At 68.7% G+C, this 27,901-nt stretch overlaps 1 protein-coding gene across 1 annotated transcript; it reads right to left on the bottom strand.

Moving 5' to 3' along the window:
• Window positions 1-5,944: 5,944 nt before the first annotated feature.
• Window positions 5,945-26,173, bottom strand: DAGLA (diacylglycerol lipase alpha). The gene is given in 21 exon segments (XM_084893944.1): window positions 5,945-9,237; window positions 10,683-10,870; window positions 11,380-11,509; window positions 12,493-12,689; window positions 13,772-13,844; window positions 14,185-14,253; window positions 14,474-14,616; window positions 14,982-15,062; window positions 15,466-15,543; window positions 15,650-15,733; window positions 16,203-16,356; window positions 17,826-17,950; window positions 19,391-19,468; window positions 20,003-20,137; window positions 20,517-20,604; window positions 23,540-23,678; window positions 24,041-24,142; window positions 25,497-25,649; window positions 25,652-25,707; window positions 26,005-26,033; window positions 26,036-26,173. Coding segments are annotated over 21 exon segments (3,120 nt in total). The 5' UTR covers window positions 26,102-26,173; the 3' UTR covers window positions 5,945-8,285.
• Window positions 26,174-27,901: the final 1,728 nt, after the last annotated feature.

The raw sequence follows: 27,901 nt of genomic DNA, 5'->3' as shown, positions 1-27,901 counted from the left end.
GTCCAAGCCAGTAGTCGGCAAACGGCGGCTCGAGAGTCACATGTGGCTCTTTGGTACCTTGAGTTTTTAGCAAAGGCCAGCTTAGGAGGACCCTAATTAAGTTAATAACGATGTACCTAGTTTAGGTTTAAAAAATGTGGCTTTCCAAAGAAATTTCAGTCTTTGTCCTGTTGATATTTGGCTCTGTTAACTAATGAGTTTGCCGACTGCTGATCTAAGCGTTTCAAGGTAATGAGGTCACCGCCAGCGTCCAGAGCCAGACCCTGAGACCCTGGACGCTGCCCTCGGTCACTGCCCCCCTGGGTGGTGGGATGAGGCCGGGGGCTTCCCTCCTGGGGAGTCCTGGGTAAACCCGCCTCTCTCACCTCTTCCCTCCCCCTTTGGGCGCTTCTTCATCTCTCCTGTCCTACTGCACAGCCCCCTCCTCGCTGATCCCCAGAATCCTTCCAGATCACTTTTATTTTTATTTTTCTAAATATATTTTATTGATTTTTTTTACAGAGAGGAGACAGAGGGATAGAGAGTTAGAAACATCAATGAGAGAGAATCATCCATCGGCTGCCTCTTGCACACCCCCTACTGGGGATGTGCCCGCAACCAAGGTACATGCCCCTGACTGGAATCGAACCTGGGACCTTTCAGTCCACAGACCAATGCTCCACCACTGAGCCAAACCGGTTTCGGCCCAAATCACTTTTAAAAAACGCAAATCAGATCATGCCACTCCTTTGCCAAAACCCGTGGTCTCCTTTGCACTCACAGCAATATCTAAACCTCTTGCCCTGGCTCCCAAGGCCTCGTTGGGTCTGCCCTGTCCGGACCACTAACCTCGGCTCCTGCTTTTCTCTCCAGGGCTCACTACGTCACAGCCACCACGGCCTCCTCGCCGACACTCACACGGCCACGGGGCTGGGCAGTGCTGTTCCGGCTCCCCATCATGCGTGTCCCCACGGGGCTGGCTCTTCCTCGGCAGTCAGGTCTCCGCTCCCACATCACCCCTCGGACACCCCACCTCCAGCCGCGGCCCCCAGCGCGCGTTTCGTTTGGTGTTTGTTCTGGCTCTGGAACAGGCTTGAGGCTGAGAGATTGCTCTGGCTGCATCGCTGCTGTAGCGTCAGCACCAAGCACACACCCGGAACACAGGAGGTGCTCAAGAGACGTGTGTTGAATGAATGGACAACGACATTTTCTTTCTTCTTTAAAAAATATATTTTATTAATTTTTTACAGAGAGGAAGGGAGAGAGATAGAGAGTTAGAAACATCGATGAGAAAGAATCATCGATCAGCTGCCTCCTGCACATTCCCTTCTGGGGATGTGCCCGCAACCAAGGTACAAGCCCTTGATCGGAATCGAACTTGGGACCTTTCAGTCTGCAGGCCGATGCTCTATCCACTGAGCCAAACCAGTTTCGGTGACATTTTCTTTAAAAAAAAAAAATTTTTTTTAAAATTGATTTCAGAGAGGAAGGGCGAGGGCGAGAGAGAGACACATCCGTGATGAGAGAGAATCACTGATCAGCTGCCTCCTGCAAGCCCCACCCTGGGACCCGAGCCTGCAGCCCCGGCACGTGCCCTGAGCGGGAATCGAACTGTGACCTCCTGGTTCAGAGGTCGACGCTCAACCACTGGGCCACCCATTCCTGCCCGGCGGGAGAACGGCATTTCCGAACTTCGGAACCCTAGACCCCCTCCAGACTCGCAGAGCCATCGAATCATGTCCTGCGGAGGGCTTCATGCCCAGCCTCTCCAGAGCAGAAAACCCGTCCCGCCCCACACTGGTCCACCCCGCACTGGTCCACCCCACGCTGTCCCACCCCAAACGGAAACGGCGGCCCAGGGGCTGGGAGGGCCTGGGGCAGGCCAGGGTACCAGCCTAGCCAGCCTCGAGCTCTGGGCTCTGCCAGCCAGCGGCCCCCGGAGCAGGGGCGTGGGGATGAGCTGGGCCGCCCGGAGCGGCTGGGGTGAGAGCCTGGAAGCTGCTCCCACCCAGGCCGACCGCCCTGCCCCCGCCCCGGCCTCCGTGACCAGCCAGGGGGGAGGGCGGCCGGTGCCTGAGCCCCAGATGTGGCCCAGCCAGCCGGGCCCTGGTGGCCACCGAGGAGGGTCAATGCCATGACAGTTCTGGCTGGGGGAGGGGCGCCCAGGCGGTGGGTGCCTAACAATGAGGTTTTGTCCCGGGGGCCGCAGGCTGCTGCGCTTACATGTATAGAACGAGGTTCTGCTGGAGGCCCCAGCTGTGTGTGCTCCCCCCGCGGGGCAGGCTGAGGGGGGAGGCCACACTGAGGCGCCTATTCTTTGGCAGCCGATACACCCCAGAGGTCTCTCTCCCTCTGCAGCCTCCCTGAGGACAATCGTTACTCTCCCTCTGCCTCTCCCCACCCCGCCTCTCCCCCTCCGCCCCGCCTCTCCCCCACCGCCCCGCCTCCCCCCCACCGCCCCGCCTCTCCCCCACCGCCCCGCCTCTCCCCCACCGCCCCGCCTCTCCCCCACCCCGCCTCTCCCCCACCGCCCCGCCTCTCCCCCACCCCGCCTCTCCCCCACCGCCCCGCCTCTCCCCCACCGCCCCGCCTCTCCCCACCCCGCCTCTCCCCCACCGCCCCGCCTCTCCCCCACCGCCCCGCCTCTCCCCCACCGCCCCGCCTCTCCCCCACCGCCCCGCCTCTCCCCACCCCGCCTCTCCCCCACCGCCCCGCCTCTCCCCCACCGCCCCGCCTCTCCCCCACCCCGCCTCTCCCCCACCGCCCCGCCTCTCCCCCACCGCCCCGCCTCTCCCCCACCCCGCCTCTCCCCCTCCGCCCTGCCTCCCCCCCGCCTCCCCGCCTCTCCCCCACCGCCCCGCCTCTCCCCCACCGCCCCGCCTCTCCCCCACCCCGCCTCTCCCCCGCCGCCCCGCCTCTCCCCCGCCGCCCCGCCTCTCCCCCGCCGCCCTGCCTCCCCCCCGCCTCCCTGCCTCTCCCCCGCCGCCCCGCCTCTCCCCCACCCCGCCTCTCCCCCGCCCCGCCTCTCCCCCACCGCCCCGCCTCTCCCCCACCGCCCCGCCTCTCCCCCACCCCGCCTCCCCCCCACCGCCCCGCCTCTCCCCCACCGCCCCGCCTCTCCCCCACCCCGCCTCTCCCCCACCGCCCCGCCTCTCCCCCACCCCGCCTCTCCCCCACCGCCCCGCCTCTCCCCCACCGCCCCGCCTCTCCCCACCACCCCGCCTCCCCCCACCGCCCCGCCTCTCCCCCACCCCGCCTCTCCCCCACCGCCCCGCCTCTCCCCCACCGCCCCGCCTCTCCCCCACCCCGCCTCTCCCCCACCGCCCCGCCTCTCCCCCACCCCGCCTCTCCCCCACCACCCCGCCTCTCCCCCACCGCCCCGCCTCTCCCCCACCGCCCCGCCTCTCCCCCACCGCCCTGCCTCCCCCCTCCGCCCTGCCTCTCCCCCACCGCCCTGCCTCCCCCCTCCGCCCTGCCTCTCCCCCACCGCCCCGCCTCTCCCCCACCGCCCTGCCTCTCCCCCACCGCCCTGCCTCCCCCCTCTGCCCCCCTGGTTCTGCCTCCCCCCCCCCCCCCCCCCCCCCCCCCCCCCCCCCCCCCCGCCACTCTACCTCTCCCCCAGCGGCTCTGCCTCTCCCCGCTCTGCTCTGCCTCTCCCCCGCCTCCCTGCCTCTCCCCCACCGGGCCGGCTGGCCTGAGCGAAGCAGACACCACCTACGCACTGTGATTTTTAAAAATGAACTTATTTTAGGAGTTGCCCGGACCCGAGGGAAAGCCAGCCCCTTTCTACGCCGCCCCACCCATGGGGTGGGCTCTCAGTCCTCTCCCACGGGGTGCCAACATGGGAGCCTTGCCCTGCCTTGGTCATCAGGGTGGGGTACGGGGAGGTGCGTGTGCTTCGTTCCCAGCAGCACCCGCCTCCTGGGGCTGGGTCCCTGTCTCCGGAGCCCTGAGGTCGGACGGGCAGGCGGAGCCTCCCGTCAATCTCGTGGTCGCTGGCCTGGCCAGGGGGTCAGGCCCTGCCTCTCCCCCGGCTCCACCAGGCCACTGAGCAGCGGTGCCCAGGGATTTGGGCTTGGGAAAAGGGGGGCTGGAATGGCCCCGCTTTGAGGGCTCAGCCACGAGTTACAGTTACCATCTCCCAACTCACCCAGCTGGGGCAAGGTGGGGGGGGCAAGGGAGGGGGCAAGGCCAGGGGCTGGGGCTCTGAGGGAACCCCAGGGAGCCTCGCATTCTTGCACGGAGGAGCGGCCCACCCATGGAGAGGAGTCCCCATCGCCCCCTCGCCCCACCCAGCCACAAGTGGGGGACCAAGAAGGCAGCGAGGCGGGCTGATGCGCTGTCCCTGGTGGCTGACTCGCTGTTCTCCGAGGCCTCCTGGTCCTGAGAAGCCGCATCTGTGAACCAGCCCGTCATTCCCACCTCACAGCGTGGCCAAGCACCAGGGAAGTGATGGATAAATGGGATTTTCCACGATCCCAGGTCCGGCCCAGCACCCAGCTCAGGCCTCCGGAGACAGGAGGGCAGGAGGAGGCGCGGATAGAAGGCAGGCCTGGGAAAGGGAGGCGGGGACCCAAGGGTTAATGAGTAACCGGCTGGAGGCCAGCCCAGGAGAGGGTGGGGCTCAGTCCAGGGCCAAGCCTCCCTCCCACAGGCCTCCTGGCCTCCACAGGCCCTCCAGCCCCGGCGTCCACCCATGGGACAGCGGAAGCCCAAAGGGTGGTGAGGGGGACCCAGCCAGCCAGCGAGGCCGGGGGCGCTGCCTCCCTTGAGGGTGAGAGGGCACACCTGGGTCTGGGGGCCCTTAAGCTCTCACTCACCTTCCTCGCAGGTGAGACCCTCCGAGCATCCTGCCTGGGCCCGGGACAGCGTGCCCCTCCTCCGGCCTCTCCCAGAATTGCCTCTCCTGAGACCCTCCCTCCTCCACATTCACTGTGACCGCGGGCAGTCCCAGGGCCTCTCTGGCCCCAGTGGCTTCCCCACCAATTGAAGAGGCGAATCTGCAAACCCAGTGAGACTATGGGCTGGAAAGAGCCTCCGAGAACCGTTAGGGGAGGGTGGAGGCCAGAGTCCTAGGCCGGGAGGTCTGGGTGCTGGTTCTAGGTCTGACCCTACCACCTGAGTGACCTTATCTAGCCTCAGTTTCCTCTTGTGCTGAGGCCTGAGTGACAGTCACTGTTCTCTCCCTCTGCGCCCACCTCCTCTCCCCCACCATTCCCCCCGGCCCCCCAAGTAGGGTCACTCTGGACTCAAGGGTCCGGGGTAGGAGGGTGCACAGTGTAAGGAAAAGGAGAAGGTCAAGGTTGGGTCACAGCTTGGCTGGGTCAGCGCCTGGGCCCAACTCTCCCTGGGGGAGAGACTGACTGGAGGAACAGCGCCACCTGGCGTGTGGAGCGGGCAGGGCGGGACATGGGGCTGGCAGGAAGCCAAGGTGCCTCCCTTCTGGTCCGCAGCTGCTCCCTGGTCCTACTGTCCTGCAGCCAGGAGGGGTCAGGGGTCGGGTCCCTGGGCCTGGCAGGCATTCTGCATGCTCCCAGGGGAGCCATCAGACTTCCGTGGCCCCTGTGTACCTGGAATGGGGGGGGGGGGTAAAAGAGTCCTCCTCCATTGCCCTAGCTCTCAGCACTGGGGAGAGGGGGTGGCACTGTCAGACCAGCCTGGCCCCGAGCAGCTTACGTACCCTCTTTGAGCCCCAGACCCTTTGGGGGAGAAAAGGGAGCTAAGAAGCCCCCTCTCCCCAGGGGGTCAGACAATCTATCCCTCTGGCCCCCATCTCACAGGGCGGGGCCCTCCTTCAGCAGCTCCAGCGCCCTGCCTCTCTGCCGCTCAGTGCGGTCCGGATCAGGGCTCCGGCAGGGCAGCAGCGAGGGCCAGAGTCCTCCTTCCGGCCCCCCTGCCGCTGACCTCAGCCACGAGCCCCCGCCCCCCCCTAGGAAGAGAGGGCACTCGAGCAGCCAGCGTGCTTCTGCATCCAGTTTATACACAGTAGTCTATACAATGTACAGGAACCGTTATATACAGATATATTTACAGAATAGGCTATATTAATTTGTCTCTCCTCTGTACAGCAGTGTTAGTTTGGACCTTTCATACATTAGGTACAAAAACGTCGCGGGAGGATGGCACATGGAGTGCGTGTCGGGGCGGGGGCCCGGCCGCTCGCTATCGATTGCATATGGGGGTCCCCGGTCACCCAGGCCCCCGGAGGACAGGCCAGCGCGTGGCCGGGGGAGCTTGTGCTGCGGGTCTGGGGAACAGAGTGAGGGGGTCAAGCTGAGCCGAGCGGGGCTGAGGGGGGTGGCTCAGACCCCCCAAGTGTGATGTGGGAGGAGGGCAGAGACACAGGCAGGCCACCCGTCGGGTGGGGGCGGGGAGGGGTGGGCTGGCCCCGGAGCATCAGGGCTGAGTCCGAGTCTGCCCCGGCCCCAAGCCTGTAACCCTGTGTGGCTGCAGCCTTGGGGCGGGGCGTCTGCTCAGTCCTGGGCACGGGTGGGCGCCACGCCCCTCAGAGGTCTCGGGCCGCCTCGGCGGAGGAGGCATGGGAAGGCCAGACCGAAAGGCTCCCTGCGGTTGGCCAGGGTGCTCGTGGGAACGTTACTCTGATTTCTCATTGGTCTGTTTTCACACTCGAAGGGCCACTGATTCGAATTGCTTCTGTGCTGGGCCCAGGCTATGCCAGCAGCGGGCCTGCAGCAGGGGCAGGGCGGGGAGCCTGGTGAGGGGTGGGAGTCACAGAGGGAGGGAGGCCCAGCTCCCTCCAGGTCTCGGTGCCCCTTGTCGGGGTGGGCAGGGTCCCAGGGCAGGGTCTGGGCCAATCCCAGCGGTGAGTGGGGTCAGGGTCATGGCACAGCCCGAGGTACCAGTGATCAGGGGACGGGGAGCCAAGCTGACGGGGGCCACGGTGGGGCAAGAGGGGGGAGGGTTATGCCTCCGAGGAGACGAAGGCACAGCGGATGTCAGCGCCTTGGCACAGGTTTTCCAAATCAGGGGTCAGAGCAGCAGGTGAGACAGGAGAACAGGTGACGTCCAAACCCAGCTCCCCTGTGTCCCGGCCACATCGTGGTCCCGGGCTGCTCTCTTGGCAGGTGGGGAGGGGTGGCGGGCAGGCGGGCGGGCACCCCAGCGGCCCCTCCCTCAGGAACGGCACGCACCCATGCACATGCACCCCGGTGCCCCACGCCAGCATGCACAGCCCCCCACGGGGCCTCTGGGAGAAGGCCCGCTCTCCAAAGGGGAGCGAGCGCTCAGGGGGGGCTGTGGAGCCCCCAGGCGAAGCCAGGCCAGCCCCAGAGCCCCTGACCCAGCAGTGAGCCGGTGCCACCGTGCCCCACCCTTGGTCCCACTTTCTGTCAACAGACACGGGCGACTGGAAGGAAGAACGCCCAGGAGAGGCCCAGGCCAGCGAGGAGGGGCGAGGGGAGTGGAAGGTGTTTGGTCTCAGATCCTAGTCCCCGAGCTGCCCAGGCGTGGGGGGAGGTGAGGTCCTGTGGAGCCTAAAAGGAAGAGGGGTTGGGTGTGCCCCCCACCCAGGGCACTAACTCAGCAGCCAGGGGTGGTCCCGGTGGTGCCCTCCATCCTTGGAATGGCCAGGACCCCAGGGGTAGAGACGAGCTGGGAGGTAAGGAGCAGCGGGCGGGCTGGGCGCCCAGGGCCCATCCACAGAGGGGACAGTGTGAGGAACACTGAGGAGAGCAGGGCGGTCCTGACCCCACCTCCTCCAGGCCCCCCAGGCACCTGCCCTGCCCAGCGGGGCCACGAACAGGATTGAGGAGGTGGGGCTTGCACGCCCAGGACACACCGCAGCCCCGCCCAGCAGCTTCTGTAAACATACACAGCACTGCAGGCCCCCGTGGGGTCATCAGGGGCTGGCCAGCAGGCACCAGGTCTTAGGGGGACGGCCAGGGCCGATGCCAGCCTGGCCCACAGGTGAGAGTATGTGGGGCAGGGCCGCTCTCCCTCCTGGCCCTGGGAGAGCAGCAGAGGGCAGGGAAGGGCATCCGCGGCCACTGCCTGTCCTGGAGCAGGGGTGCCAGGGGCCGAAGGGGGGGCAGGTGGCAGGGCCCCAGGCTCTTCCCCACTCCTCACCCCGCCCCTGTCTGGAGGGCCCAGATGCCGGCTGCATGGCTCTGGGGGTCCTAGGCTGAGGTAGGGACGTGGCCCCCCAGCTCAGCAGCAGCGCCCCAGGCCTGAGGCTCAACTGGCCCCCGGGGCCTCTCCTCAAAGCTGACTGGACCTCGGGGGGCAGCCGCCTGGAGTCCGAGGGGCCGTCGGCGCGGGCGCGGGCGCTGGGGGGCGGGGGCGGGGGGCTAGCGTGCTGAGATGGCCAGGTCCTCCTGCTGGGCGGGGCCGGCCCCGCGGCCGGGCGGAGAGGGAGTCCGGATCTTGTCCAGGCTGCTGAGGCTGGTGGGCGTCAGGTCCATGAGCTCCCCCGAGGAGCTGAGCGGGAAGGAGGGCGACAGCGAGATGCCCGAGGAGGGGTCGGCCGAGCCCGCGAAGCGCCGCGGGGGCTTGGGCACCAGGTTGGGCTCGAACTGGGCCCGGAGCAGGATCTCCTGCTGGCTGGGCGACTTGGGGCCCTCGGCGTAGTCGCTGGTGGGGCTCTCGGGCACCACCATGCAGTACAGGTCCTGGAAGGAGCCGCTCTTGCTGTCCAGGTTGAAGAGGCTGTCGATGAACTCGGCGAACTCCAGCACCTGCGGGCTGGGCGAGTCCCCCAGGCGGCCGTTGTGCAACGCCAGCTCCCCGCCGCCACCACCGCGGGGCGCCCCGCCGCCGCCCCCCTCCTCCTGCCCCCGCTCGCGGGCCGCCGCGCTGGGGGGCCGCTCGGGGGTGGCGCCCCCGCTGCCCGGCGCGGCCTCCAGGGGCTGGGTGTCCTGGGAGTGCTTGGACAGCGAGTCGGCGGCCAGCAGCTCGGTGCGGGAGCTGAGGGACGGGTTCTCCTCGGGGATGGCGGGGTCGATGTAGAAGAGGTGGCCCTCGTCGCGCTCCAGCACGGCGTGCAGGCTGGGCGAGCCGCGGATGCTGCGGAAGCCGGAGGAGCGGCGCGAGTCGAAGCTGTACAGCGACTCCGTGTCCGACAGGCTCTCCATGGTGGCCAGCGGCGCCCGCCGCGCCTGCAGCTCGGCCGCCAGCCGCTCCTGCGTGGACAGCAGCAGCAGCTCCACGGGGTCCTGGCGCGCGGCCGCGGCCCCAGCCACTGGGGACAGCAGCCGCCCCTCCGAGAAGCCCTCCAGGCTCATCTCCGACTGGGACTTGCTTCTGCAGAGGGCAGGGAGGGGCAGGGAGGGGCGAGACTCAGGGGGGCGCAGAGACTGACCCCCAGCTCCCTGGCTGGGGGGAGCCTCAGGAGGGGGAGAGGGGCAAGCTCATTTAGCCGATGTTGAACTGTTAGGGGCAGGGACCCTTTAAAAAGAAGAACAAAAACTCACGAGAACCCAAGACAGAAAAAGGGCGGATGCTGGGTTGAGCCGGGGCGGGGCGGGCGCCCTGCTGGCCCAAGGCCCCGGGGAACCCATGCTCTGTCACTGCACCGATGGGGGACCCTCTATGCCCCGCCCAGAGCTCTATCCCAACCCCCTCAGCTGGAGTGCCTCCTGCCTCGCCCTCTGCGGGGCGGGGCCCCGGAGCCTCTGGGCCTACAGGTGCTGCAGGGAGTGAGTGAAGGTGGGGGCGGGGGTGCAGCAGCCACAGCGGGAGAATGCACACGCCCCTCCTCTGGGCAGCGCTGCCTCAGGAAATGCGAGGAAGGCAGGAGAGATGCCGGGATCAGCTGATCACCCTTCTCATCAGCCTCTGGGCCACATCAGGGCCTCCCCTGGGCAGAAAGGTTCCAGAGAGGCAGGACCCCCCAAAGAGTGTAACTGTGTGTGTGGGGGTGTCTGGGAGCACGTGTGCACGCTCTGTGTGTATGTACAGTGTATGCATGAGCGGCCCACCTGTCACCCGCCACGCGTGTCTGTGTGACTGGGTCTGGGCCCAGGCACAGTCTGTCGTCCCCATGCAGGGCTGCCTGTCCTCGCGTGTGCGTGTCGGCCTCTGTCTTGGTGTGTGTCCTACACAGGACTGTGTCTGCGTGGAGCTGCCCGTGTCAGCTGCAGTACAAGTACTTAACCACACGTGGTGAGTGCGTATGAGCGGGGGGGGGGGGGGGGGGGTGTCCATCTGTCTGGGTCTAAATGGGTCTGAGCGAACCTATGTGCCTGTGACCAGGGGGCTGTGGATCCTAGATGCCCACTAGCCCAGGTGGGCTTCCAGATGGCAGGCTGGGGGCAGTGGCAGCGAGGCAGAGACCGGAGCAGCGGGAACAAATTTGTCCTCTCCAGCCTGTGTGTGCAGAGCTGTGTGAGCATGCGGGCTCAGTCTGTGCACGGGACACATGCGTAAGGACATGTGCCCTGGGAGCCCATGTGTCCTGGGAGCCCACGTGCCCTGGGAGCCACGTGCACTGGGAGAACACGTGCCCTGGGAGCCACGTGCACTGGGAGAACACGTGCCCTGGGAGCCCACGTGCCCTGACAGCACACGTGTCCTGGGAGCACACGTGCCCTGAGAGCCACACGTGCTTTGAAAGCACACGTGCCCTGACAGCACACGTGCCCTGGGAGCCACGTGCCCTGGGAGCCCACGTGCCCTGGGAGCCCATGTGTCCTGGGAGCACACTCCGGGCCCTGCACCCCCCGGGCCAGGGCTGGGCGGAGGGTCACCTGGCGTTGCTGTTGCGGTGGTCTGCGGGGGGCAGCTCCAGGGCGAGGCCGGCGGGCACGGGCGGCCCCGTGGGCAGCGGCTGCTGCTGGAAGATGAGCTCGGGAGTGAGGTCCACCTCGGTGGGGCTCACCATGACCTTGGCAGCAGAGAGCAAGGCCGTCTTCCCCTTGTTGTAGTTCTCCAGCACCTGCGGCAGACGGGAAGCTGGTGGGCAGGTGACGGTCACGTGTGGGGTGGCAGCAGGCCAGGCCTCTCAGGGCTGCGTGAGGCCAGCGGGCCCCACTCCCCCTCCCCCCAGGTCCCCCCGCTCCAGGAAGGCCTGGACCGGCCCTGTGACTGTGCCTCACCCCAGGACCCAGTGTGCCTTCCCTGTGGCCAGCCTCCGGCCGGGTGCCGCTGCTTGGCTATGGTCAGTGCCAGGGGCCTCCAGGGCCTCAGCTGCCTTAGGGACAGGTCCCTGGGCGTCTCTTCAGCTCCTCACCACGGGCCACGAGGCCACGCGACAGAGCAGGGTGCAGAGGCCAGGACACGAGCCGGCTCTCGGCCCCCCACAGCCCTGCCGGGGGTGCAGCTAACTCCAACCGTCGCCTGCAGCGGGGGCCGCAGACCCAGCTTGCGGGCGCTGTGGCAGGGAAGGGGGAAGGCAGGGGGGGAGGGGGCAGCCAGGGGGAGGGGTCCCGCCCGCGCTGGCCTCACCTTGTTGAGCCCCTCCATGACCACGTAGGGGAGGTGCTCGTGCAGCATGGCCGGGGAGATGATCACCTCATTGAAGGCCTTGTTGTCGCCCCAGATGGCGAAGTAGGTGGGCTCCTCCTGCTCGCAGCAGCTGGGGCACGGGCCAGGGAGAAGCTGAGGGGGCGGCAGGCTGGCCCTGACCCCCCGCCCTGGCTCTGCTCTCTGGCCTGGCTTAGCAGCGGCGGGTGGACCCGGAGGCCTCAGGGCTGTGTCCCTGCTCCTGGCTCCTCTCTTGGCCCGAGCCCCACCCCCACCCTCACCCCCACCCCCTCCCAGCCTGGCTGGGAACATGGACCCCAACAGAGGCCGGCGAAGCTGAACGTGAGCCTCCCCCGGCCCCACGCAGCCTTCTACATGCTGTGACTGGGTTGTCCTGCTCCCCCCTCCCCCGGCAGGACCCAGCTCACAACCTGGGCTGGAGGACGCGGGCCCAGCCCTGATCCGAGCAGGGGAGGAGTCAAGTGCTTGCCCATCCTTTTCTCTCTCCTCCACCCGCCCCTGCGCACAGCTGTCCGCCACCTAGTCCCAGAGGTGAGGCCACGTGACCACGGACGTGTGAGCTGGCAGGGCCACAGGGTGACCCTCCGTGGCATCACTTCTAAATGGCCCAAAAGTTGGGGGGGGGGGAGTTGCCCCGGGGGACACGAGAGGAGCCTGGAGTCCTGCTCTGGACCGGCCTTTGTTCTCTTCCAGGGGCAGAGCCTGGGGCATCCCGCTGTGGGTGCCCTGGGCCATCTGTCTCCCAGTCCCACAGCCCTTTTCCCTGGGGGACACGGCCCCTGCCTGGCCACCGCTGCCTCCCGCTGAGGGCCTGGGCGCCCCCTCCTGCTGAGGGCCTGGGCACCCCCTCCCGCTGAGGGCCTGGGCGCCCCCTCCCGCTGAGGGCCTGGGCGCCCCCTCCCGCTGAGGGCCTGGGCAGCATCTCCCTCTGAGGCCCTGGCCACCCCCTCCCGCTGAGGGCCTGGGCGCCCCCTCCTGCTGAGGGCCTGGGCGCCCCCTCCCGCTGAGGGTCTGGGTGCCCCTCCTGCTGAGGATCTGGGTGCCCCTCCCGCCGAGGGCCTGGGCGCCACCTACCAGCACTGCTCGGCGGGGTGGTTGTGCACCACGTGGATGATGCGGCCAGGCGGGTAGAGGGGGGTGCTGGCCGACAGGGCGATGGTCAGGTCGCTGGGGTGCGTCCAGAGCCGTGTGTTGGCCATGGTGGTCACCTCCGCCTCCTCGGGCAGCTCTGACTTGGGGATGCACTTCGTGGCTCCCACGATGATCCGCCACTGAGCGGGGGGAGGGGAGACGGGACGGCTGAGCAGCGATGGCGGGTGGGCGGGCACGAGGAGCTCAGCGGGCGGGCTCACGGTGAAGGGGGGGGCTGGGGTGGCCACGGGCAGAGGGGGGCAGGGTCTGACCACAAAGCCGTTGGGGGCGGGCATGGGAACTGATGAGGAGCCGGGGTGGAGAGGCCCTGAGGACCAGCCCCCCTGACCCAGCCGCGGGAGCAGGCCCAGTGAGGAGGAGGGGCTCACCCAGGGCCCCTAAGTCGAGGCCGGCGCTCCTGCCGGGCCTGGCTGCCTCGGGCTGGCTCCCAGCCCCAACTCAGAGCCCAACAAGTGCCCCGGACGGGTCTAACAGGGCAGCCTCCATCCAGCCCCCACGCTCCTCCAGGCAGGCACGGTCACAGACTTCACTGCCTGCCCACCTGGCACCTGCCTGGTCCTGCCTGCCGGGGGCGAGGGGCACCGAGGCTGGGAAGAGTGCAGCCTGGGCTGTGACGGCAAATGGGCCGAGGGCTGGGGGCACAGAGGACCGGCTGGTCCAGGCCGCCCTGCCACCTCGGGGCGCGGCCCCAGCACTCCTGCCTGCCTGGCCAGCGGCACAGCGAGAGCCCCCGACCCCGAGACCTGAGGAGGGATGCGGAGGGCAGGTCACCTCCCTGGGCCGCCGAGGAAAATCAGAGCAAGCTGCACCCGACCCGGGGAGCGCCCGCTCGCTGGAGTCGGGGGCCACAGGCGGCTTTGGAGGCGGCCTTTCTGTCCCACACGCAGCCCCGGGCGGGGCGGGGCGGCTTCTCCTGACTGCCGGTAGGCAGCTCTGCAGGCAGGAGCCGGGAGCCGGGACCCAGGCCCCGCGGCTGGACTCTGCTCGGTGACAACTTGTAATGTGAGCAAAAGCAAGTCCCTCGCCCTCCGTGGCCTCAGTTTCCCCGAGTGCACCAGGGCAGCAGGGGTGAGCTCTGAGACCTGAGGGTCCCGCATGGCCGGGCTGCGGTGCTCTGGGGGAGGCACAGGTGGGCACACGTGGCAGACCAGGTGCCGGGATCCGGGGTGCCCGGCGGGGCGGGGGTCGGGGGGGGGCTCACTTTGGGCTTGGTGCTCCGCTGCAGGACATCCAGGAGCTGTCTGCGGAACCCCTCCAGCTGGGACAGGCCGATCCTGGGAGAGGAGCGAGACCGATCAGCCTGGCCAGAGGCCAGGGAGGCCCAAGGGGAGGCCCAGAGGAGGGGCAGCGGGGGCAGCGAGGGCAGAGGGGGCAGCGGGGCCGCACAGGAACAGGAAGGCCAGGCTGTCAGGGCGCAGGGTGGGCGGAGGGCCGGGCCCGGGAAGGGAGGCCAGGCAGGTGGGCCCTCCGGGTGGGGACACCTGGGGGCACGGAAGGGACTCTGGCGCCCCCTGTCCCTCGGGGAGACAGGCATCTGAGGGAGGGAGCCGTGGAGCCCAGGTGAGGCCGGGGGAGGGAGGAAGAGCCCAGCGGAGGGGGAGGACAGTGACTCGCCTGGGGACAAGGTCTTTGCCCAGAACCACGGCCGTCACGAATTCCTTGGAGTACTCCATGGCGTCCTCGCTGCAAGGGAAGCAGGGGCTCAGGTGGGGCGGGCGTTAATTTCTAGACTCAGTGCCCCCTGGGGAGTGCCCAGGGGCCAGGCTGCGCTGTGTGCTCCAGCCCCGCCCTTCCTGCCAGCAGGGCATTGCCCCAGGTAGATCTGGGGTGCCCTGGCATTGGACAGAGCCCCCCTCCGCTTACCAGGCCCCCACTGACCAGCCCGAGAACGGGCGGCGCTCACCTCAGCAGGCCGCCGGGCGGGGAGTAGGCGAAGCACTTGAGGGTCGGGTACTGGGGGCGCAGCAGGAAGGACAGGATGGCGGCCGTGCCCGCGCCCAGGGAGTGGCCCACCACAATCAGGCCGTAGTGTTTGGTCCCGCGGCCCTGGCGACCGAGAGGAGCTGAGAGCCGGCCCCGCGCGGCGCGCTCGCTGCCGGGCCAGGACCAGGCCTCGGGGCGGCTGCCCAGGGGCCGGGGAGGGTGCCCGCGGGCGCAGCGGCCGCCGGGCAGGAAGAGCCGAGCTGGGCCCACAGAGCGAGGTCTGGGGAGACGGTCCTATAACCCTCACTCCTTCAGAGCCTGCTCAGAAGCCCCCCTTCCCGACGCTCCGGGAGACCCCTCCCCCCCGCTCCCCCCGGGACATCGGACATGGCTCCGCACTGGGAACGGCCTGGGTGAGGTGGCCGCTCCGGTGGAAACCTCTGGGCCCCGGCGCCAGCCCCTGGGCGGCTGCAGGGAGAGCGCCTCACCAGGTCCCTCCCGAAGGCCTGGGACAGCACCATCTCCTGCTCCAGCTTCTTCTTGATGTACTCGGCCGAGAGGACCATGCCCTGGGTGAGGAGGGACAGAGGTCGGTGCTGGGGAGGGCTTGGGAGAGAGGGCGGCCCCTCAGAGACCAGCAGCTCGAGACCCTGTCCTGCCCACTTCCCCTTTTTGGCCTCGTAGCAACCTGGCTGCTGGGCTGGTGGGCACTTTATGACAGTGTTCCCATTTCACAGACGAGAAAATGGAGGCTCAGAGGCTTGAGTGCCTATAGAAACCAGTGGGCTCTCTCCCCAGCCGCCTCCTCGGGCTCTTCCGGGTGAGGATCCAGGCCAGGTGGGACCGTGGAGTCCCGGCCAGTGAGCCCCACCTCTCTGACCAATGTCTACCAGTGAGCCCGGCCAGCAGGGAGGACCCCACCCCAGCGGCAGGCAGGGGAGAAAGCGGGGCCCGGGGCCCGCGAGGCGGCACCTTGTGTCCCAGCCACGTGCCGTGGTGGCCCTCCACCGGCAGGCGCTCGGCGTCACCGGTCAGGTCCGTCAGGGCGTCCTGGGAGGGGACAGGCAGGGCGGCTGAGGACAGGCAGCGGGAAGCGGCCTCCCTCGGGGGCTGTGAGGGGTCCCCCGCGGTGGGCAGGGAGCCGCCGGCAGCATACCTTGGGGGACAGGGTTCCCCGAATACTGATCACCACCTTCTTCTTGTCGTGGTCCACCGCCACGTAGAAGGGGGTTTCGTACACCTGCGGGGGTGGGGGGGGGGAGGCGGTGAGCCCGAGCAGCCTGGGCGGGGCCAGACCAGCCGGCGCCCTGAGCACCCTCCTCCCCGGCCCAGAGTCTGTCTCCCCCAGCCACTGGCCCCCCAGCCACCCCCAAACCTGCCCCCGGCCGTCCTGGTGGGTCCCGCCCGGCCCAGGTCACAGCCCACGCTGCCCCCGGCCGCTGCGTCCGGAGCGGTGGCTGCCCTCCCCCCGGCCTGCTGCTTCCTCCCGATTCCTCCCCCAAAGGCTGAGGCTGGGGAGCCCCGACCCTGGGTGTGGGGTTGGGGTCCACGCTCTAGCCCCAGAGGGGGAGTGGGGCGAAGGCCCACCTCTGTGCTGCCCAGCCAGGGGAGGCCTGCCGCCCGGGGCCAGCGTGGGCGCCCGGGCCCCTGCCCGCCGGCCCCGCAGCGCAGCGCCTGCCGGCCCGGCCCCGCCCGCCGCCGGCCCTCACCGCGTCGTGGCAGGAGGTGTAGACGATGTCCACGGCCGTCAGGTTCTCGTCCAGGAAGTGGCGCCGGATGGCAATGGCGTTGCAGCCGCAGCAGTTGTCTTCCTCGATGGTGACGCCGGGCGCAAACCGGGGCCGGGAGGGGCACAGGCAGCACCTGGGGGGCAGAGGCGGGGGCTCAGGACAGGGACCCCGACAGAGCAGCCTCCTCCGTCACCCCCTCTGGACCCCACTCTCCCGGCCCCGCCCTCCCAGGCTCCTTGCAAAGCTCCGCAACATTGGAGCAGCTGACCTGTGACCCACGGTTCCTCCCTGTGCTACAGTGCCCACGAATGCTTACGTGCTCCCACCCCCGCCCACGGGGTCTCCGCCTTTCCAGGTCCCAGGCCCCGAGGGCTCCCTGCTGCCCCCCACCCCTGCTGTCCTCCCTCAGCCCCGTGCCTGGGCCCGGGGATCCCCTCCCCACCTCGCAGCCATGCTGGTGGTCAGCACGGCGGCTCACCCACCCGCAGATCTGCCTTGCCTCTCTCTGCCCGCTCTCCCTCCGTCCGCCCTGCGCCTGCTCCCACCACCTGACCTCTGCCTCGGGGTGTGCCCTGGCCTGCCGGTCTCCCTCATCTCCCTCAGCCCCCACCGTCTCAGCGCAGCGGCCAGAGCCACACTCTCCGATATGTCAGACCAGCCGTGGGCATCCACCCCGAGCCGGACAGCGCTGCGCCTCTTTCCCAGTGTAAGAGCCGGCCCTTCCGGCGGCCGGGGCCCTGCCCGTCCTGGCCCTGGCTCTCCTCTCCCGATCCGGCCTCCCAGCCTCCCAGTCTCCCTCCTGCCTCAGTGTCCCCACACCCACGGCCCTCTCAGCCTGAGACACTCTCCTGACCCTGTGTGACTAGAGGCCTGGCTTCCTTCAGGCCTTGGCTGCCATGTTATTTAGGGTGCAGTCCACCCGGGCCCCTCCCCTGGCACAGCCACCCTGTGGTTCCCACGCCTGACGCCCCCCTCATCTGCTCCAACGGCACTGCTTCCCGCTGCGCACTGTCTGCCCCCCCCCCCCCCCCACAGGCGGCCAGGCTTTGCTCAGAGTCAGCACCCAAACAGGGCCCGGCGCACCCTCGGTTCCCCCCAGTGAAGGGTGTGAGCAGCAGAGCTAGGCACCCAGCGGGGTGCAATGGCTCCTCAGGCCACCAGAGGGCGCCAGCACCCAGCAGATGGGCAGAGCCGGGCGAGCACGTGACCTGCCTGCCAGCTGTCTGCGCTGACAGCTGCGGGTTTATGGAGAAGCCAAAAGCTGATGATGTGAGAGCGTTCGTCTTCACTCGACCGCTACACACTCCCCGAGGCGGGGGGCCTTGCCGAGAAAACCCGGGTGCAGCCCAGTCTCGGGAGCCACGGGCGACCTCCTCAGTGCACCCTGAGAGTCCCCCATCCCCGTGCCAGGCCACACACAGCCTGGAACTGTGGGACCCCACAGCCACGTGCTCCTCCCCTCCCCCCCACCCGGGCCAATCAGAGCTGGGGGGTCAAGGCCCAGAGAGGGCCAGCCACACGGTGGAGGGGGGCAGGCCAGGGCCCAGCTTCAGCCCTCCTCACGCGCGGGCGGGGGCAGGGGTGGGCCGGGGCCGTACTCACGAGCAGGACCTGGCCAGCTGGCAGAGGCCGCAGGCGGGCTTCCGCATCAGGTACATGGGCCAGCCGTAGGCGGCCAGCGCGAACAGCATGTAGTAGCAGACCTCCTTGTAGCGCAGCATCTCCTGCTGCAAGAGCGGGGGCCGCGGCCGGTCACCCCCTGACCGTCACCCTGCAGCCGCCCCCGCCCCCGCCCCCGCCCGGAGGAGGGACCCACCGCTCCTCCAGATGCTAATTGCCTTTCCCTAATTATCTCCGTGCAACCAGGGCGCGCACCCTCCCGGGACCTGTCCTGTCGCTCCGGCCTCAGAAGGAATGATTTGGGGACAGAAAAGCACTCGGGGAGCCGGCCGGTTTTCCTGCCCCGTTTCCAGCGAGGGAAGAGGGAGAGGGAGGGTCCGGGCCTTGAGCAGCGGGGCCCGCCCTGGATGCTGGGTGCTGGGTGATCAGACACGGGGCCGACTCTCTAGCTTGATGCACTGAGTCACTGGCTTGAAAGGAGCAGGCGGGAGATTGGCATCTCTCTGGGCAGACTGGCACCTCTCCGGGCAGGCTGGAGTCTCTCTGGAGCAGGCGCCCGTTGGAACCCATGCCTCAGGCCAGGGCTGTTGTGCCAGCCCCAAGGCCTGGGGGAGGCAGAAGGCGCCGGTGTCCCTGCAGAGCGGGGCCCCCGGGCGGGGAGACGCCCGCGGAGAGGGGTCAGCGGGGGATGAGTCACCCTGAGCCCCGAGCAGGCGGCCCTGAGTCAGGGCCCGGCGGCTGGAAGGAGCCGGGGCTCTGTCTGCCCTGCAGGAATGAGCTGGACCGGCGACGGCCCTCCTGCCTCAGCGCCCCCGGCTACGGGGCGGGCGGCGGCCTCTGCCTGGTGCAGGCAGGACCCAGCACGAGGCATTTGGGCCTGCCCTGCCCTGCCCCCCGGCGGCTGTCACAGGGGACACAGGCCTATTTTGGGGGGTGGGGCAGACGGAAGCCAGAGCTTTTCCAGCGGCTCAGATGCCAGGATGAGTCCCTTCCAGCAGCGTCCAGACTGGCACCACTGGGGGTGGCAGAGCCCTCTGATGGCTGGGACACCCATGCCCTGTGCCACACACACTGACTGGCTTTCCACCAGAGGCGCTGGGAGAGGTTTATATTTTTGCTGATCTCAGGGAGGAAGGGAGATAGAAACATCCATGATGAGAGAGAACTATGGACCGGCTGCCTCCTGCACACCCCACACTGGGGATGGAGCCCACAACCGGGCCTGTGCCCCGACTGGGAACTGAACCGTGAGCTCCTGGTCCACAGGCTGATGCTCAACCACTGAGCCGTGCTGGCAGCGGTGACAGCGACAAGAGCAGCCGCTCCCTCTGCGAAGGGCCGGGCATCCCGCGTGCGGGCGAGCGGACGCAGCAGAACCGGCGTGGAGGAGGCTCCGGGGGTCCGGGATGGGGACCGGGACGGGGGCGAGGCCGAGAGGAGGGGCCCTGGGGGCTCAGGGGCGCGGCTGGAGCAGGCGGCCTGCTCGGGTCGCTCCGGCGGAGGGAGAGGGGGCACGGACAGCGTGGGGCGGGGTGGCTCTGACTCACCGAGTTCTTGAGGTCGATGTACTTGGTGTTCCTGGTCACGGGCATCCCCGACAGGAAGGCCAGGATGTCGTTGTTGGCCTGAAAGACGCGTGCGAAGGTGGCTGCGGGCCCCGCGCCGAGGAAGGGCGGGCGCCCCTCCGCACGCCGCCCGCTTCCCACGGCCGAGAGCCCGAGCCCCGGGGCGGGGATTCCAGCTCTCCCGGCCAGGCCCGGCGGTTCCTAAGGCCCAGGTCCTGTCCTGCTCCAGCTGCTTCCCTCCCACTCAAAGCATCACCCCCCCTCTTCCTGGGCCCCGGGGGGGGGTGCAGGAGGTACTGGGAGACCCTCGCTGGGGCCGGTGTGTTGGGGGTGGGGGTGGGGAGGGTGGAGAGGCTGAAGCCACGCTGGGTCGGCCATTAGCTCCCAGGTGGGGAGTCTCCGTGGCAGCCCGGCCTGGGGCCCCGCTGAGGGAGGTGGCTCAGGCAGAGCTGGGAGCGGAGGCTGCAGGCAGGAGTCGGGAAGGAGGAGTGGGAGTCCCAGAGGGCGGCCTCCAGGCCCCGGAGGAGGGGGGCAGCAGCAGGGGCGGCAGGGAGAGGGGTGCAGGGAGACTGCCGGGAGGAGGCGGGCGCTCACCTCGTCCAGCACAGCGTTGCGTTTGGCCCGCTGCCGCTGCCGGAGCAGGACCAGGCCAGCGATGATGTCGGAGGGCACGATGTCCAGGTCCCGGAAGAACTCAGCAAAGAGGTAGGCGATCTCCGAGTAGGCGTCCTACGCGGTCCGGGGAGGCGGGCGGGGCGGGGCAGCAGGAGAGAGGACGGGGGCGGAGTGAATCCCCGCGCCCGGGTGTCCGTGGGGCCGGCCTGCGCCATTCGCCCCGCACCTCAGGGCGCCAGCTGGGCCCGGCGCCCGACCCCTGCGACCCCTGATGGGAGCCTCGGGCCTTGCCCTGGCCCCGCAGACTAGGCCTCTGCATCTCCACGCCGGCCCTCCTGCCCCTGCTCCCGCAAGGGCCCTCACACGCAGAGGGCGAGGGGCTCCCAGGAGCAGGTGGCACCCGGGAGCCGGGCTCAAAACCCAGCTCCTCCGCCAGCCCTGCCCCCCGCGCTGCCGGCGGCAGACGGCCCTCTGCGCGGCCCCCGGTACTCACTGACTGCGAGTCCTTGGTCCGCGTGCAGCACAGGAACACCTTGAGCCGGCGCGACCAGCTTGTGGCCTGGCCCTCCTCCAGCCGGTGCCTGCGGGCGGGGAGTGTGCGTGAGCCCCAGGCTGGCCCAGCGGACCGGGGCCCCGACATGACGGACACAGGGGGGCCTGCTCCCAGGACCCCCCAGAAGGGCTCCCTGACACAGCTCGGTGGCCAGAGGCCTGGCCCATGACCCGGGCAGACGGAACACCGTATGCCTGGGGGCTTCGGAGCTGGGAGCCCCAGCCTGTCCCTCAGAGCTGCTCCCCTAAGAAGGACGTCAGCCCGGCCGGCGTGGCTCAGTGGCTGAAGGTCAGCCTATGAGCCAGGAGGTCACGGTGTAATTCCCGGTCAGGGCACATGCCCGGGTTGTGGGTTCGATCCCCACTAAGGGGGCGTGTGGGAGGCAGCTGATCTAATGATTCTCATCATTGATGTGTCTCTCTCCTCCCTTCTTCTCTGAAATCAATAAAAATATATTTTAAAAATTTTAATTTAATTTAATTTAAAGCAGGGTTTTGGATGCATTCTCTGTACTTGGGGGGAGTCTAAGGGCGGAATGAGGCTCTGAACTTCCCGGCCCCTTGGATCTGTCTGTCACAGCAGAGGAGCGGGCCCAGCCTCCCCTGCACAGCTGGCCTGGCCCACTCCCCCTCCCCCACCCCCACCCCCCAGCCCCCAGGTCTGGCAGCTCATCCAGGAGTCTGCATCTGAAGGCAGAGCCGTGGCCGGTACCCACGGGGGCCCTCCCAGAACTGGGTGCCCGGAAGTCCGTCTGTTCTGAGCATAAAGATAGCAGATCCGATGTCAAAACCGTGCATCTCCGGGCTGAGCGAGAAGGGACTGACTTCTTCTGTGACCTGTGCCCTCCCGCTGGCCCTGTCAGAGGCTGCTGGGAGGTGGCCCAGCGGGGAGGCGTGGCCCTGAATGCATGAAGGCACATAGCCGAGGTCAGGAGTGACAGGGCCCTCCTTCCCGGGCCTCTTAGCTCTGCTCCCTGCTCCCAACCCCGGTCCCACAGGCGTGGGGAGCCCCGGGCCTCCAGGGGTTAGAAAGGGTGCACGGAGCTGCTGGCCCTGGGCCCTGCCAGCCCCGGAACCAGTGTTCCACCTGCCAGAGGCCCGTTAAAGGGAGAGCATGCCGCCAGGCTGGCTCCCAGGGCCTCCTGTGCTTTGAACCCTTTCTAACCTAACGGGGGTTTTAAAGCTTCGAAGAGAATTTCCTGCTGGGTGGGTCTCTGGCCCGAGGAAAGGGCTGGCCATCCCTGCGTTGCAGTACTTTGTATGTCCACCAGGGGGCAGACGGAGCCGGGGACAGGTTTGGCCTAATGGGGTTAAGTTAGGCGGCAGAGGCCAAGCTGGGTGAGAGAGAGACACACTAAATCCAGACAGAAAAAGTCCACAGACCGGCACTGCTCCGCCCGGGACTCACTCACGTGAAGGAGGACCGACACTCCTTCAGCAAAGATCCAAGGTCAAGGCTCCCAGGGAATCACCCACCTCCCAGCCCTCACCAGGCGGCACTGGAAGGAGAGAGGGCAGGGGCTTAAGCAGCTTCCTGACTTCAGAAACAGAATTAACCTGCGGGTGTGCACCCCTGAGCCTGGAGGTGGGCTAGACTATGTCCCTGCTAGAAAAGCTGCCGGTTTCCGAGCAGAGGGAGGGCGAGGGAACAGCCTGAGAGGGGGCACACCAGCCAGGCCCGAGAGCCAGAGAAGCCGCAACAGGACGGACCTGTGAGCTCCGTGGCCTCCTACTCCCCGAACAGGCCCAGAGGCCGCAGGAGGACTTTCCAGCTAGAACGACAGCCACTGCCAACCCCCCTCAGCAGCAGCCTCGGCTCTCCTGGGCCCCACAGGCAATTACACCGAGCCCTGGAGAGGAGATGTTTATCTGGGGCCCCAGGAGCCCAGAAACCAGGTCAGGTGGGGGCGTGTGCTCAGAGCGAGCACACGGACGGGACGGGACGGGACGGGCGCTGTCGCCAGCTGCTCTGGGGCCTTGGCTCCGAGGCCTGGCATCTGGGCTGGGAAGTGGCCGCCCAGGCCGGGTGTGCCTCTGGCTGCAGGGCTGAACTGACGTGGAGGGCCTGAGGGAGCGGAACGTGAAGGCAGGAGGGTCGGGCGGGAGATTCCTGCTGAGCGTGGTGCCGGCCTGGCGGAGGGCTCCGACTCCGAGGCCCAGCGCTGGAGGTGCAGCGCCAGTCTGTGCCCACCAACGCGACCTGGGCAGGGGGCCTGCTTCTGGGACTTCTGCTCCTGTTTGCAGACCAGGACCCAGCTGGCCCAGGGTTGGTGGGAGGACGGACGGTGGAGAAGGCAGGGCCCACCTCTTGGCAGAAGCTCCATGGACAGGACCCACCCTGGAAACCCCTCTCTCTTCCTTTCCGTCAGTAAGAATTACCGTCACCCCGGGTGTCCGTCCTCAGGCTCTCTCCCATGGCACAGAAACACCGTGTGAAACACGCCCCCTCCAGGAAGCCCTCCTGGATTGACCTCCTCCAGCCCCTTAGTCCTAGAGGCAGCCCAGCCTCACGGGTAAGAGCAAGGGCTCTAAAGCCAGGTTGCCTGGGCTTGGCCCCAGCCCCATCCAGTACCCGTGGAGTCACCTCAGGCCAGTCCCTGCCCTCGTGGGGCCCAGTCTCCTCCTCTGTGTTATGAGGACGATGGTATCAGCGACCTCCTGGAGCCGTTAGTTCAGCGATACGACTGGCTTGACTGCCACATGCCTCCTGCCGTCCCTGCTTCCTGCTGTCCCTGTTGCAGTTACCGGCCTCGGCCTCAAAAAAAGGATGATGACGACAGTGGCTGCCATTGACGGAGCTCGAGCTGCGTGACCACGTCTACACATTCTCTCACTTACGTCTCAGGATAGCCCCGTGCGGCAGGTCCCGCTTACGGGCCAGGAAACTGAGGCAGGGAGAGGCCAAGCCCCGGCTCACCGCCGGCAGCCCGCCCTCCGGAAGGTCCCGCCCTCCAGGCCGCTCACCGCAGGTTGTAGGTGCGCAGGTTGCGCTGCCTCCTCTTGGTGGCCCGCAACTTGACGAAGGTGCGGCCCGTGGGGTCGAAGACGCAGAGGACGGTGATGCACACGCTCAGGATGACCACCCAGTTGCAGACGACCATCCCTGCAGGCAGCGGGGGGAGCACGAGGCGCTGGGACCCCCGCGCACCAGCTCCAAAGAGAGGGCGCTGGAGCCGCCCTGCCCCCGCCCCCTCCCACTGCCAGGCACAACCACAGCCAGGCTCAGCGGCCCCGGCCCAGGCTCTGGCCGGGAGGCCGGCCCCTTTGCCGGGCTGTGACCCCGAGGCCTGTCCTTGGCTCAGAGCAGGCGGCTCTGCAGATGCTGAGGGGCCCTCAACTGCTGCCCCAGGCCAGGGTCCCGAGGTCGGTGCAGACCTGGAGGAAGGCCGTGCCCTCCCAGAACTGCCCCTCCCTCCCCTGGGCTCCAGCTCCCTCTCGGTCTGCCCCGCGCGGGCGCTGCCGTACCCAGGGTGACGTTCTTGGCGGTGAGGTCGTTGCAGGAGGTGTAGTACTGGGTCAGCCAGACGATGCCCACGATGGCGTAGATGAACTCGATCACCAGGATGGCTGGAAGACACGGGCCGGCTGCAGGGACCACGCCCGGCCCTCCCACCACGCACCCAGCCAGCTCCGCAGCGGGGGCTGGGGACCCCACCGCCGCTGCCCACAGGCCTCCCGGGGAGGAGACCAGGCAGCGTGGCTGTCCCTCCGCTCGCCCCACTGCAAGGTGGCCTCAGGCCTGGACGCTCCCGAGAAGGAGGCTGGCGAGGTGGGGGGCGAAGAGGCACTGCCCTGCCCTTCCGGGGTCTCAGAATCACCCCCGTGGGCTCTTAGGCAAGTCACCCAGTCCACCCGAGCCCCTGTCTCCTGTCTCCTCCAGGGCCGCGGCCTCATGGCGGGAGAGCCAGAGGAGAGTGTCCATGGCAGGGAAGCTGCTACCCCCCAAGGAAGAGGCCTCTGCCGCCGGCCCCTCCAGGCTCCCTGCTCAGGGCGCTGAGCCCCGGCGGAGACGGGGACGGGGGTGGGGGTGGGGGGGAGGGTAGGGGAGCCGCCGGCCCAGACCCTCGTCTGTAAAAGGAGACCAGCACTCGCTCCTCCGGAGGGAACCGCAGTTCACAGACTGTTCACCAGGGACGAAGGGGGAGCCCAGGAGAGGGACGGGGTGGGGGGGGGAGGCTCCCTGGGAACCGGCAGGTCCAGGCCCGAGGGCTCTTCCCAGGACCGGTGTTTGGGAGGGCCCCAGGGCGGGGGAAGGACAGCCTGGACCAGGGCCGGGGACCTCTCTGTGAAGGCCAGAGAGCAAGCCCCCCAGCGTTGGGTCATACTCTGTGGCCACTGCTCCAGTCACTCAGAAGCAGCTGGAGACGAGAGGCACAGAAATGAGTGAGTGTGGCTGGGCCCCAATAAAACTTTATTTGCCAGAACGGACAGCAGCCTGGGCGTGGCCGTCAGGCGGGGTCTGGTCTGGGCCCCCTGCACGTTCCAACGGATGCTGCTGCCCCCGGCGCACAGGAGGAGGGTGAGGGTGGGAGGTGGGGGCGGAGGGTGTGGGGTGGGGGTGGGGGGTGGGGAGTGGGGAGTGGGGGGGCGGAGGGTGTGGGGTGGGGGTGGGGGGTGGGGAGTGGGGGCGGAGGGTGTGGGGTGGGGGGTGGGGGGTGGGGAGTGGGGAGTGGGGGCGGAGGGTGTGGGGTGGGGGTGGGGGGTGGGGAGTGGGGAGTGGGGGCGGAGGGTGTGGGGTGGGGGTGGGGGGTGGGGAGTGGGGAGTGGGGGCGGAGGGTGTGGGGTGGGGGTGGGGGGTGGGGGAGTGGGGAGTGGGGGCGGAGGGTGTGGGGTGGGGGTGGGGGGTGGGGAGTGGGGAGTGGGGGCGGAGGGTGTGGGGTGGTGGGGGGTGGCCCGGGCAGCCCCCGCGCGGCGGCCTTACCCAGGCGCACGTAGAGCACGTACTGCATGGACTCGCGGGGCTCCGTGTAGAGGATGCCCCCGCGCATGCTCAGCCAGATGATGGCCATCTCGGCGATCATGCAGCTCAGCAGGATGCCCAGGTAGCCGCGGCCGTGGTCCACCAGGTTCAGGAGCAGGCCTCGTGCGGGCTGTAGACCAGGCCGAAGAGCACCACGGACAGGATCACAAACCTGGACACGCGTGCGAGAGGGGCTGGCAGCTGCACACCCCGGCCCGCCCCGGCCTGGGTGCGGCGGGCAGGACCCCTGCCTCCCTGCCCCCGGCGCCTGAGGACGGAGGGAGAGCCGGCCTCCAGCCCGGAGACGGCGCCGCCCGCCCAGTGCCGGGCGCAGGGCTGGAGGGCCGGTGGGGTCCCCACGCCCCCCGTGGGTGTCACCTGAGGGTGTATGTCTCAGGCACCTCCTGTTGGGAGCTGGGAGCACTGCCCCCCCCCCCCCCCCCCCCCCCGCGGCTGGCCCGGGACTCACCAGGTGGTGTGCAGGAGGAAGAGGAAAGATGGCCCGGCAGCACCAGGTCGTCGCTGCCCACAGACCAGCGCCGCCGGAACACCACGATCCCGGGCATGGCTGGCGGCTCTGCGGAGGCTCAGCAGGCCTGGCGCTCACCCTCCTGGAGAGAGCAGAGGGCCCTGTGGCTGCCTGGCACCCACACCCAGGGCCCCCAGCACCCACGGTCCCCCCGCACCCAGGATCCCCCACACCCAGGGCCCCAGCACCCATGGTCCCCAGCAACCCAGGGCCCCCCCCACACCCAGGGCCCCCAGCACCCATGGTCCCCCAGCACCTAGGGCCCCCCCCCCACCCAGGGCCCCCAGCACCCATGGTCCCCAGCACCCAGGGCACCCCCCACACCCAGGGCCCCCAGCACCCACAGTCCCCAGCACCAGGCCCCCCCCCCCCACACCCAGGGCCCCAGCACCCAGGATCCCCCACATCCAGGGTCCCCAGCACCCAGGGCCCCCAGCTCCAGGGTCCCCAGCTCCCAGGGCCCCCCAGCACCCAGGGCCCCCCGGCACCCAGGGCCCCCGGGCCACCACACTCTGGCCAGGTGTGCTCAGCGACACAGGCCTCCTCTTCTGCTCCCCCTGCCCCCAGCCCAGAGGCTTCCAGCCCCCGGAGATGCCGACCACCCCTCTGGGCAGGACCCCCCTCGGCCCCGTCCACCCCCAGAGCCAGCAGAAAGGACCTCACAGTCAGACGGGCTTCACTCTGCTCCTGAGGGCCCTCCAGCCCTGAGACTGGCACTTGCCCCTTGGGTCCGCTGTGCCCTGGGGTGACCCCAACAGTGACTGCTCAGCCCCATGCAAGGCCTGGGCTACCTCTGCCCCCCCTACATGAGGCCAGGGAGCTCGCCAGCCCGGAACCCGGCCCCATGCTCGCAGTTCCCGGATGGGTTGGGGGCCTCCCAGGTCAAGCATGAGACGGGCAGGGCAGCCCGAAGGCTGACGGCCGTGGGGCAGGGCCCAGCACGGAGGTGGGAGTGCCCGCACCGGGTAGGTGCTCAGTGAGCACAGGCGGAATCAGGTCTTCAGGTCCTGCTTGGCCGGAGCCCTGGGAGCAGCGCCATGGCTTGGCTTTGCACCCACCAGACAGGACTGCCAACCTCCGCTTCCCTCTTGGGAGGGAAGGGGTCAAGAGCACGCCGAGGCCCAGGGCTCCGCTGAGCCCTGCAGGGCGCCCACCTCCCACGCCCACCCTGAGCCACGCCGCCTCTGCTGCCCGGCCCTCACTCTGAAGTTGGAGTTCACATCAGCTCAGAGGAGCGCCCAGGCACCGGGCCCTTCCCCAGGGCCGGGGGACCGGGGCGGGGGAGCAGCGGGAAGCCTCCTGGGGCTGGCCCGGGGGCTCCGAGGAGGGACTGTGCAGGGCGACCCCCGGTGCCCCGGCCACAGAGGCTTACATGGCACCTGATCCTCTCCCTCTGGCGGCTCCCGGGAAAACGGAGTCTCCTCGGAGACCAGCATAGCTCAGCAAGGAAGCGGGCAAGTCTCCCCCGGCTGACGGCCACGGCCCTGGGGGCGGGCCCGGGGGAGGGGGCCGCGCGTCCAGCCCAGCAGGTCCCAGTCCCTCCCTCCCGGTGCAGCCCCTTCATCCAGCGGCTGCTGCCCGGGGCTGCAGGCAAGCGGGCGGCCGGCTGGCGGGCTCGCGGCTGGGGTCGTGCCTACTCCTCCCCCACCCTCAGGAAGTGACATCATCCCACTCACTACAAGGAGGAGCCGGAGCGCGGATTCTGGGAAGGCAGGGAGAAGGATGGGGAGCACAGAGCCACGAGGTGGGAGGCTGGGGGGCCGGGGGCCGGGGCTCCAGTGGTGTGGCTGCGACACGTGGCCGGCTGGCAGCACCCGGCTTTGGTTAGAAAGGACCG

The sequence above is a fragment of the Pipistrellus hanaki genome, assembly GCF_964339955.1.
Source record: "Pipistrellus hanaki genome assembly, chromosome: 9".
NCBI lineage: Eukaryota > Metazoa > Chordata > Mammalia > Chiroptera > Vespertilionidae > Pipistrellus > Pipistrellus hanaki.
Note: the sequence above shows the minus strand (reverse complement) of the source record. Positions and strands in the feature narration are given on the sequence as shown.